Here is a 12366-nt window from a genome sequence, read left to right as displayed (position 1 = left end):
GAGGAGTCAAAGATGGACTTCAAGGGTTTGGGTTGGGAGCTGTATTTTATAGCAGCGGCAAAGCAGGAGAAACACATTTGGGAGTGGGGAAGATGAAGAACTTAGTTTTAAACATGGTAAGTTTTGAGATGCCTGTTAGACAAACAGTTGGAACTGGCGAGTAGCAGACAGGTAAGGGAGTTCAGGTGAAAAGACTGAGGTTGGAAATAAATTTAATCTTCATACACACGAGTAACAGTAACAATATTATCGCATTTTCAGATTATAAAGGTAAGGCTCAGCTCAGCTGTTTTAGTAGCCCAGGGTTACCAGTTGGTAGTTGTTGGTGCTTCATTTGAAGTGATAATGATGTTGCTAATAGCTACCAGTTAGAGAGTGACCACCCTGTCTGTGCTAGGTACTTGACGTTTTTTTCTCTCAAGTATACATGCATTCTTTGTGTGACGTAAGAGGAAACGGCGGGCCTGTGACCATGCAGTGGTAAGCTGCACAACCCAGGCTTGAAACCAAGCCGGTCTTGAGAGCTCTCCCTTGTCCCCATACCATCCCTATTCCTGAAATCTCTGCAGGTTGGTAGGTTTCTCTGTGGCAGCCACATTTCTCAGTGAAAAGATACTGAAATTTAACAACTGGGATTTTGGTTAAAATCCCGGATTAGTAACACCATATTTTGCTGAGTAGTAACTCAGTAGAAACAGCGTATCATGGCTGTTACCAAGAAGCTAATAAATTTTGGGGTCCTCATCTCCCTAGAAACTGGATTGTATAACAACTTGAAGGACTCTGATGAGCAAGAGAGGCTGGGTGGTATGCAGTGCTAGGAACACCTGGTTCAGACCATTTGGTAAATATTAGAAGCTGTTCATGCCAAAAAGCAAAAGTAGAATCAGTAGGTGTTAAACTAAAAAGGAAAGTTAAATGCAATATATAGAAGAATTCAGTGATAATGCTGTGAATTCTGATAATGCTGTGTATTAGTGGAATGTTTTTAGAAATTAACAGATAGCTCTTCGGTGGAATGTTCTAGCACATCTAGAAATCTGCTGGGGAAGTGGTGGTGTGTGACTTTAGGCTCCTTCCAACATATAAGGAGATAGTATTCTCTATGTGTAAATCTGTTAATCTCTTATTTGAGAGCTCATTATAAACACAATCCTAGTGGTATTTTCCCCGCTACTCTTATGTTCCCTCTGTATCTGTGCTAAACCTTTGTGACAACTGCTGACACATAGGGCTGTCATTGTCTGAGGGCATAGCCCTTTCTCTCCCCCATGAGATTACGATCCACTCCACAGCAGAAACTCTTACTCATCTTTGTTCTGGCATGGAGGAAATAATAGGAAGTGCACTGTACAAATGTACTGAAAGAATGAATAAATCTTGGCTATGGTTAAAGACTTAATTTTTATTTATTTTTTAAGATATTACTTATTTGTCAGATCGAGAGAGAGAGAATAAGTTGGTGGGGGTGGCATTCAGAGGGAGATGCAGACTCCGGGCTGATCAAGGAGCCCCCATGTGGGAAGCAGTCACAGGACCCTGGGATCATGACCTGAGCCGAAGGCAGATACTTAATCAACTAAGCCACCCAGGCGTCCCACTTTAAAGACTTTTAATGTTTAATTGGGTTCATTGCTTCATACTGTTCTCATCACAGTATTGTGACCCTTAATAAAACGGGTCTTTCTTTATTGGGCACTGGAATATGGTGTAGGAGGCAAGCAGCCGGTCCTACCTTTCTCCATTCATTTTTGCTAATTTTGGGGACAGTGTAGAGACTTGTGCCTCTTGGTACAAATTTGTTGTTTTTCCATATAGGACTAATAAAAATCATTAATATATGATGTTTCTTTCTTTTAGCCTAGAGAGGACTCTGATGATTTCTTGAAAACTTCATTATTGGAATCTGATAGTGCTTTTATTGGTGAGTATATTTCTTTTACCAATCTAGTTATTTAAATATTAAGCATTTATATTTCTTTTAAGTATATTTCTCCATACTTAACAAAGTGAGCACTTCACTCTTTGTTTTGCAAGGTGGTAAAAAGGGAATATTCTATTTTATTAACTTAATAATCATCAAATATGACTTACTCTGATTCTGAAAACTTTGTAACTAAAATGAACTTAAAAGTCATAGGAAAGGCCGCTCCCCCTCTCCCAATCCCACCTCCCCCCAGCAACCCCCAGTTTGTTTTGTGAGATTAAGAGTCATTTATGGTTTGTGGACATTGGGGAGGGGAGGCGAACCATAAGAGACTATGGACTCTGAAAAACAACCTGAGGGTTTTGAAGGGTCAGGGGTGGGAGGTTGGGGGAACAGGTGGTGGGTGATGGGGAGGGCACGTTTTGCATGGAGCACTGGGTGTTGTGCAAAAAGAATGAATACTGTTACGCTGAAAAAAAAAAAAAAAAAGTCATAGGAAAGGTTCACACAAAAACCTGTACATGAATTTTCATAACAGCTTTATTACTATAATAGCCAAAAACCTGGAATCAGCCCAGATATCCTTCAATAGATGAACAGTTAAAGTATAGTGCATCCATTCAATGGAATGCTACTAAGAGATCAGTGCATCAGGATCAAGGATATTTTATCAGTGTCATTATCCTGGATGTGAGACTGTTGCTTTCTTTTGCAAAACATTACCACTGGAGGGACCTGACCAAGGTATGCAAAGGACCTCTTTGATTTCTTAAAACTACATGTGAATCTTTCTATTTTAAAAGGTCATAAGGATATTCTTAGTTTTAAGGAAAAATAAATCTCACAGTACCTTTACGTATCTTCTTAAGTACTGTAATACACATGTAATTATGTACTCTGATCATAAGCATTTCTGCTGTCTTAGGGCCATCAGGGAATTAAATATCCTACATACTAGTTGTATTTCATGAGATGAAAATTCCAAACTAGCCTATACTTTTTCTTTTAGTGTGTGTTTCTTTTCCAGGGTGTCTCCAGGGTGTCATATTGTGGAGAGTGAGTACAGATAGAGAAACCGGGAGGAAGGAAATAGGATCAGGAGGTTGTCTATGGAGGCATCAGGGCAATGTGACCTGTTCCTGCCAAAAATTAAGACAGTTTGGGGCACTCAAGATGATGTCTTGGACTATTTCATTATACTAGACCAAAGATATAGCAATCTCTCTTCTTGATATCCCACAAATATCCCATGGTCATGACTGTTACCACTGTTCTAATGAATGTGGGTAAGGCTTTTGTGTGTGTGTGTGTGATAACCTAGATGAGAAAGTTCTGAGGATCTAAATATGTAGCATGTTGACTACAGTTAACAGTACTGTACTGTAAACATGAAAGTTGCTATGAGAGTGGAGTTTTAATGTCCTTTAACAAGAACAACAACAAAATGGTAATTCTGTCAAGGAGGAAAAGGATGTGTTAACTAGCCTTCTTGTAAAAAACATTTTGCAATATGTAATTGACCCTTGAACAACACGGGTTTGAACTGTGTGGATCCATTTATATGTGGATTTTTTCCCCAGTAAATACAGTACTAGGGAAAGTGTATTTTCTCAGTAACATTTTCTCTTCTTTTATTGGAAGAATATACATAATATATATAATATATATTATATATATATATGATATATACATATATCTTCCAATAAAAGAATATATATATATATATTATATGTAACATATAAAGTATGTGTTAATTGACTGTGTTATCAGTAAGGCTTCCAGTCAATGGTAAAGTTTTTGAGGAGTTCAAAAGTATATGTGGCTTTTCAAACATGCAGGGCCCCTGCATTGGTCAGCTACATATGTAACATCAGATCATCACATTGTACACCTTAGACTTACACAGTGTTCTATGTCTGTAGTAAATTAAGCTGGAAAAAACACAAATTGACAATAAAAAAGAAATTCTATCAATAATAAGTTTCTAAAACAGAAAACACCAGGTCCAGATAGCTTCACTGGTGGATTCTCCCAAATGTTTAGGGAAGAATTCTATCAATTCTCTACAACCTCTTCCAGAAAACAGAAGCAGAGGGACACATTCTGAGTGTCTGCATTACCCTAATACCAAAACCAGACAGAGAAGAGTGCAAGAAAACTACATACCAGTACCTCTCATGAACATAGATGCAAAAATTCTCAGGAAAATATTAGCAAACTGAATTCAACAATGTGTGAAACACAACCAAGTGGAATTTATATCGGGTAGGCAAACTTGTTTACATTCAGTTAATATAATTAATCAAAATGTAATCATCATATTAACAGACAAAAGAGGAAAAATCACATGATCAGTATCAGTAGATGCAGAAAGGCACTGAACAAAATCCAACACCCATTCATGATAACTCAGCAAACTAGAGCTATAAGGGAGCATCCTCAACTTGATAGAGAACATCTACAGAAACCGTACAGCCAACATCATATTTAATGATGAAGAGATAGTAACTTTCCTATAAAGACCAGGAAAAGGCAAAGAGGTCTCTTCTCACCGCTCCTCAACATCATTGTGGAAGTCCTAGCTGATGTGCCAAGTCAAGAAAAGGAGGAATACAGATCGGGAAGGGAGAAATGATGCTGTCTTTGTGCATAGATGATATGATTGTAGGAAATCTGATGAATAAAAGAAATCCTGTTACTAATAAGTAGTTAGAGCATGGTTGCAGGATACCAGGTTAAAACACAGAAGTCAGTTGCTTTCCTAGATGTACCAGCAATGAACAAGTGGTCTCAGAAATTTAAAACACAGTTTCACTCACATTAGCACCCCCCTAAAAAAGAAATGTGTAGATACAGATCTCGTACTGATTTTATTATGAAAAAACTATAAAACACTTACGAAATAAAACAGGTAATTTCATGTTAATGGATTGGGAAATGCAATATGGTTTAAGATACCAGTTCTTCCCAACTTGATCTATAAATTCAATACAATCCCGGTCAAACTGATTCTAAAGTTTATATGGAGAGGCAAAAGATCCAGAATAGCCAGCTCAGTATATAAAGAGGACAAAGATGAAGACTGACACTTTAACTTTATAAGTTAACAGTAATCAAGTGGTGTGGTATTGGCAAAAGAATATACAAATAGATCAATTGAACAGAATAGAGTCTAGAAATAGGCACTATTTCTAGCGCCACAAACAAGTACATTCCATTATTTTTTGACAAAAGAGCAAAGGCTGTGCAATGGACAAAAGATGGTCTTTTCAACAAATGGTGCTAGAACAACTGGACATCTACATGCAAGAAGAGGAATCTAGACACAGATTTTATGCCCTTCACCAGAATCAACTCAAAATGCACCATAAACCCAAATGTAAAATGCAAAACTATACAACTCCTAGAAGATAACAGAGGAGAAAACCTAGAAGAACTTGGGGATGGTGATGACATTTTAAATACAATACCAGAGGTGTAACCCATGAGAGAGAGATTGGATAAACCAGACTTCTTTAAAAACTTTTTCTTTAAAAACTTTAAAAACAGTGGCAAGAGAATGAGAAGACAAGCCAGAGACTAGGAGAAAATAACTTGGCTAAAGACCCATCTGCTAAAGGAATGTTAGCCAAAATATACAAAGAACTCTTAAAACTCAACAATAAGGAACAATTCAATTAAAAGATGGGCAAACATATTTCACTAAAGACCTACAGGTGGCAAATAAGCATATGAAAATATGTCTTTAGGGAAATGTAAATTCATAACGAGATACCACGTTAGAATGGCCAAAATCCACAGGAACTTTCACTCAGTGCTGGTGGGAATGTAAAATGGTACAGCCATTTTGGGAGACAGTTTGGAAGTTTCTTAAGAAACCAAAACACTCTTAACAATCCTGCAGTCACACTACTTGATATGTACCCAAACGAGTTAAAACTTATGTCCATACAAAAATCCACACACAGTTATTTACAGCAGTTTTATCATAATTTCCAAGACCTGGAAGCAACCAAGATGTCTTTCAGAAGATGAATGGATAAATACACTGTGATACAACCAGACAGTGCAATATTGTTATTCTGTGCTGAAAAGGAATGAGCTACAAAACCATGGAAAGATACAGAGGATCCTTGAATGCATGTGTATGAAAGAAGCCAGTCTGAACAGGCTGTTTGATTCCAACTATATGACCATCAGGAAAAGACAAAGCTATGGAGGCAGTAAAGAGATCAGCAGATATAGAGGAAGGAATGGATAGGTGGTGCACAGAGTTGTTTTAGGGCAGTGAAGCTATTCTGTGGATATTGTCATACTGAATACATGTCCAAACCCATGCAATGTACACCACCAAGAGTAAAGCCTAATGTAAACTACAGATGTTGAGTGATAATGTGTTAGTGCAGGTTCACTGATTTTAACAAACATATCACTCTGTTGATAGTGAGGTAAGCTATGAGTGTGCGGACAGGGGGTAATATAGGAACTCCCTATTTTCCACCCTGTTTGGTCTTTTTTTTTTTTTTTTTTTTTTTTAAAGCAAGTGCATTAGTGGTTGGGTATATACAGAAATCACAAAACTTTATTTCTGGAGTTTGAGAAAACCACATCTCTTTCAGTAAAATGTAGTTATTGCTGCCTTAAAAAAAAGCTGTACATTTTAAATACCAGAAATTTGAATATCACTTATAGGGCAAATGTGGTAGTATTGTATCCATATTAAATTTCCTGAATGTGATAATGAAACTGTAGGTATAATGTAGGAGATAGTCCTTGTTCTTAGATAGTACATACTTCACTATGTGGAGATGAAGTGTCAACTTACTGGTTTACCATCAACACCATCATCCCCCACATAGAAATAAAGTATATGTGGCAAAATAAGAATGGTGATTTTAGGTATTTATTGTATTATAACTTTCCTTTAGGTTTTTCAAAATAGTCTTTTAAAATAAAGAGTTGGAGAAATTCTAAATGTTATAAACAGATTACCTCCACGATCACTAGAGAGGTTGCGATCAAAAAGACTGACAATACCAAGTGTTGGTGTATGGGTTAACTAGAACCTTCTTATATTGTAAAATGATAGGGCCACTTCTGCAAATGGTTTGGCAGTTACTCAAAATGCTAAACATAGAGTTAAACAGAATATCCAACAATTTCACTCCTAGGAATATACCCCAAAGAAATGAAAACATATGGCCACAAAGACATGTACATGAATGTTCACAGCAAATTAGTAACTGTCAACTAGAAACAGTTCACAGTTCCATCACCTGGTGAATACACAGATAAAATGTATATTCCACAAAAGTTATTGAACTGTTTGTGTGCATTTGTAGTAGCTGAATTTTATTATATGTAAATAATATCTTAAAGCTAGTAAAAAAGAAAGTATTGGTTTAGCTCGGAGTAAAAAGATTTGAAATGGTGGATGTTTAAGGCTTCTCCTTTGCGTGGTCTTCCTAGGTGCTTATGGTGAGACATATCCTGCCCTTGAAGATGACATCCTCCCTCCACAGTCCCAGGTGCCCTCTGCAAGGGAGCGCAGGAGGAACAAACAGAAAGGACTGGACTTTGTATGTATGAAGTATCTTTTTCTTTTTTCCCTTTTCAGTTTAGGAGAGGTCTGGGTTCTGACCCATGCTAAATTGGTGTGGTCCACAAGAGACTCATTTTAAACCCAAAGACACCCCCAGATTGAAAGTGAGGGGGTGGAAAACCATTTATAATGCTAATGGACATCAAAAGAAAGCTGGGTTAGCAATTCTTATATCAGACAAGTTAGTTTTGGGTTTTTGGGGTTTTTTTTTGAGAGAGAGAGTGACAGAATACACTAGAAGGAAGAAGGGACAGAGGGAGAAGCAAGCTCCCCACTCAGCAGAGAGCCCAATGTGGGACTCGAACCCAGAAGACTAGGATCATGACCTGAGCTGAAGGTAGAAGCTTAAACGACTAAGCCATCCACGTACCCCGAGACAAATTAGATTTTAAACCAAAGACTGTAATACGGGATGAGGAAGGATACTATATCTGTCTATCCAACAAGAAGATCTAATAATTGTAAATATTTATGCCCCTAACATGGGAGCAGCCAAAAATATAAGCCAATTAATAACTAAATCAAAGAAACACATCAATAATAGTAGGGGACGTTAACATCCCAGGAACTGAAATGGACAAATCATCAAAGCAGATCAACAGGAAAACAAGGGCTTTGAATGACACACTGGACCAGATGGACTTCACAGATATATTCAGAGCATTCCATTCTAAAGCAACAGAATACACATTCTTCTCCAGTGGACATGGAACATTGTCCAGAAGAGAGCACATCCTGGGTCTCAAATCGGGTCTCAACCGGTATCAAAAGATTGGGATCATTCCCTGCATATTTTTCAGACCACGATGTTTTGAAACTAGAATTCAACTACAAGAGTAAAGTTGGAAAGAACTCAAAAATACATGGAGGCTAAAGAGTAAAGAGCATCATACTAAAGAATGAATGGGTCAACCAGAAAATTAAAGAAACATTTTAAAAATTCGTGGAAACAAATGATGAAAACACAACTGTTCAGAATCTTTGGGCTGCAGCAAAGGGGGTCCTAAGAGGGAAGGATACAGCAATATGAGCCTTTCTCAAGAAATAAGAAAGGTTTCAAATACACAACCTGACCTTATACCTAAAGGAGATGGTAAAGGTAAACCCAGCAGGAGAAAATAAAGGTTAGAGCAGAAATCAACAAAACAAAAACCAAAGGAACAGTAGAATGGATCAAGGAAACTAGAAGCTGGTTCTTTGAAAGAATTATTAAGATCAATAAGTCCCTAGCCGGACTTATCAAAAAGATAACAGAAAGGACCCAAATAAGTAAAATCATGAATGAAAGAGGAGAGATCATGACCAATACCAAAGAAATAGTTTTAAGAACCTGTTATGAGCAACTATATGCTAACAAATGAGGCAATCTGGAAGAAATGGATGCATTCCTAGGGAACTACCAAAACTACCAAAACTGAACCACGAAGAAAGAGAAAACCTGAACAGACCCATAACCAGCAAGGAAATTGAAGCAGTAATCAAAAATCTCCCAACAAAGACTCCAGGGCTCTATGACTTCCCAGGGGGATTTCTACCAAATATTTAAGGAAGAATTAATACCTGTTCTTCTGAAGCTGTTTCAAAAAATAGAAATGGACTTTTTTATGAAGCCAGTATTACCTTGATCCCAAAACCAAAGACCCCACCAAAAAGGAGAATTACAGACCAATATCCCTGATGAACATGGATGCCGAAATTCTCACCAAGGTACTAGCCAATAGGATCCAAAGGTACAATTGAAAGACCCTATGCAATAGGCTCCAAACAGTACAGTAAAAGGATTATTCACCACGGCCAAGTCTATATATGTTAATTAATTTTATATATGTGTAATATTATATAATATATTATATATATATATATATATAATTCAGCCATCAAAAAATGAAATCTTGCCATTTGCAGTGATCTGGATGGAACTAGAGGATATTATGCTAAGTGAAATAAATCAGAGTAAGACAATTACCATATGATCTCACTCATATGTGGAATTTAAGAAACAAAAGAGAGAATCATAAGGGAAGAAAAGGGAAAAAAAAAACCAGAAAAAGAAATCATAAGAGACTGTTAATCATAGGAAACAGTGCTGATGATTGCCAGAGCGGGGATGGATGGAGGGACGGGGTTAACAGAGATGGACATTAAGGAGGGCAAGTGATGATATAATGAACACAGGGTATTATGTAAGACTGATGAATCCCAGGCCTATACCTCTGAAACCAGTAATATGTTACATATTAACTGAATTTAAATTTTAAAAATGTTTAAAAATAAGTAAAAATAGAAAATGTATTGGTGTGGTCCAGTAATGAGTGAGCACTTGCTGTGGATAGAGGTGACTGTAGGCTCCACCACCAAATAGTTCCCTAACCTTAGGTAGGTCATTGAACTCTGGTACCTTGGCTTCTGTGAGGTAGTGTTTTCCTGTCTCCTAGTGTGGTTATAAGCCTAGCAGTCCCTGGCACAGAATGTTCTTTCCACACCCTAATCTTCCTTCTTCTCTGTTGCAGAATATTTGGATTTCAGAAAGTACAAGAAGCGACTGATAAACGTTTATTGCAAAGTCTGCTTTATCCTCTTACACACCTAAACCTACTATATAGTATTTTGTTCAGATAAACTGTCCAAGGTCACGTTCTATAGGAAGACTGATATTCAACCCATATTCTTTTCATAGAATGTGTATAAATGTTTTTTTTTATTTTTTATTTATTTGACAGGCCGAGATCACAGGTAGGCAGAGAGGCGGGCAGAGAGAGAGGAAGGGAAGTAGGCTCCCTGCTGAGCAGAGAGCCTGATGCGGGGCTTGATCCCAGGACCCTGGGATCATGACCTGAGCCGAAGGCAGAGGCTTTAACCCACTGAGCCACCCAGGCGCCCCTGTGTAAAATATTTTTATAGTATAACCAGTAAAAAGCCCTTGTGACATTGTATACTTTGTTGACTAGATAACTTTGGGCAAATTCTTAAACTGTGTGTTGTCCTATGTATGTGACATGAAGATAGTTAGATAATATATATGAACCATTAGCACTGAACCATGTCCACAAAGGATAAATGCTGTTATTAGCATTATTACATGTGTAGCTTTACTAGGTGGAAGTAACTTGTTTCCCCTGCAACCATCAGTGTACTTTCTGTCTCCATAGCATTGCCTTTTCTGGATACACAGACATGAGATACGGTCAAGTTTTAGCATGTCAGTACTTGCCTCCTTTTAATTGCTGAGTAATAGGCCTTTGAATGGATATTCCACATTCAGTTTATCCATTCAGCACTTGATGGACATTTGGATTGTTTCTATTTTGTGTACAAGTTTTCTGATGATTTTCATTTCTGTTGCATGCATACCTAGGGATAGAATTGTTGTTATAGAAGTAACTATGGTCAACATTTTGAGGAACTGCCAGACTGGTTTCCGAAGTGGCTACACCATTTTATACTTCCACTAGCAATAGATGAAGGTTCCAGTTTCTATATCATGGCTACACTTGTTACTGTCTCTTTTATTATAGTTATTATAGTCATCCTAGGGAGTGTGAAGTAATGCCTCATTGTGGGTTTTTCATTTCCCTAATGATGTTCAGTATCTTCTTTTAAGATATGTCTGCAAATCCTTTGCCAATTTTCTAATCAGGCTATTGTTGATTTGTCAGTTGTTTTTGAGATACAAGTCCCTTATTACAGGTATGATTTGCATAGTTTTCTCTCATTTTGTGGGTTGTCTTTTACATTGTTGATGGAGTCCAACTTACCAGTCTTCTGTTTTATCACTTGTGCTTTTGCGATCTAATAATCAGAAACCATTACCTAACCCAGTTACTTGTGTTTTCTTCTAAGGGGGTCAGTGATCCACTCTGAGTTAATTTTTCCAATTGATGTGAGTTGTAGGGATCCAAATTCATTCTTTTGCATTATGGACAATCCAGTTGTTCCAGTAACATATTGTTGAAAAGGCTCTTCTTTCCCCTAGTGAATTTTGTTGGCCTTGTTGTCCATAAATGTAAGGGTTTGTTCCTGGACTCTATTCCATTGATCTGTAGGTCTCTCTATAAGCCACTACCACCCTGAATTGATTACTGTAGCTTAATGGATTCTTAGCCCCCGTTGTTCACTTTTTTACCTTTTGGGTCCTAAAATTTCCCATCTTCACCCAGCCTGGCAGCATTTACATGTTCTCATCACAGATGCTGTATCTTTACTTGAGCCTGCTTGAAGAAACACCAGAACGTAAATGGAAATCTGTAGCATTTATATTCTACTTTATTCCTTACACTGTGTATTTATCAGGAGCAAGAATATTTTTAGGTTCACTGATTGAGGTCAATGATTATTTCAAAAATTCTCTTTTCTAATTATAGGATAACAGTCATCCTAATATGCCACCAGATGGTCTCTCTTTAAAATCTGTGTCCAGTATAAATATTGATCAGCTTAGGATGAAAAATGAGGAACGGATGCGAAAACTGAATGAACTTCAGAATAAACCGATTAATACAGGTAAATGGCCCGTCTTAGGGGACTACAGCACATTCTGTAAGAACTCAAACCTGTTTACAAGGAAGTTTTCCCTGTTGGCTGGGGGACAATGCAATGAATTTTGAAATCCCTTTGAGTTGTAAGGCCTAAAACCATAGACATTATCCAGGAAAACCTGGACTCCGGATCAATTTTGCATCACATTCTACCAGAGAGGGTATGCTTTTTGAGTGGATATTTTTTTTTTTTTTTAAGATTTTATTTATTTGTCAGAGCACAAGCAGGGGGAACAGCAGGCAGAGGGAGAAGCAGACTCCCTGATGAGCAAGGAGCTTGATGCAGGACTTGATCCCAGGAC

At 37.5% G+C, this 12366-nt stretch overlaps 1 protein-coding gene across 10 annotated transcripts in view; it reads left to right on the top strand.

The window, feature by feature from the left end:
• Nucleotides 1-12366, top strand: part of CSPP1 (centrosome and spindle pole associated protein 1) — a 171673-nt gene that overhangs the window by 155274 nt on the left and 4033 nt on the right. For all 10 annotated transcript variants that reach the window (XM_046013000.1, XM_046013031.1, XM_046013022.1 and 7 more), the window contains 3 exons: nt 1861-1924; nt 7397-7506; nt 11891-12029. In XM_046013000.1, the coding sequence (XP_045868956.1) occupies nt 1861-1924; nt 7397-7506; nt 11891-12029 (313 nt within the window). The remainder of the gene's footprint in view (nt 1-1860; nt 1925-7396; nt 7507-11890; nt 12030-12366) is intronic.

This window comes from Meles meles, chromosome 1 (genome assembly GCF_922984935.1).
Source record: "Meles meles chromosome 1, mMelMel3.1 paternal haplotype, whole genome shotgun sequence".
Classification (NCBI taxonomy): Eukaryota; Metazoa; Chordata; class Mammalia; order Carnivora; family Mustelidae; genus Meles; species Meles meles.
Note: the sequence above shows the minus strand (reverse complement) of the source record. Positions and strands in the feature narration are given on the sequence as shown.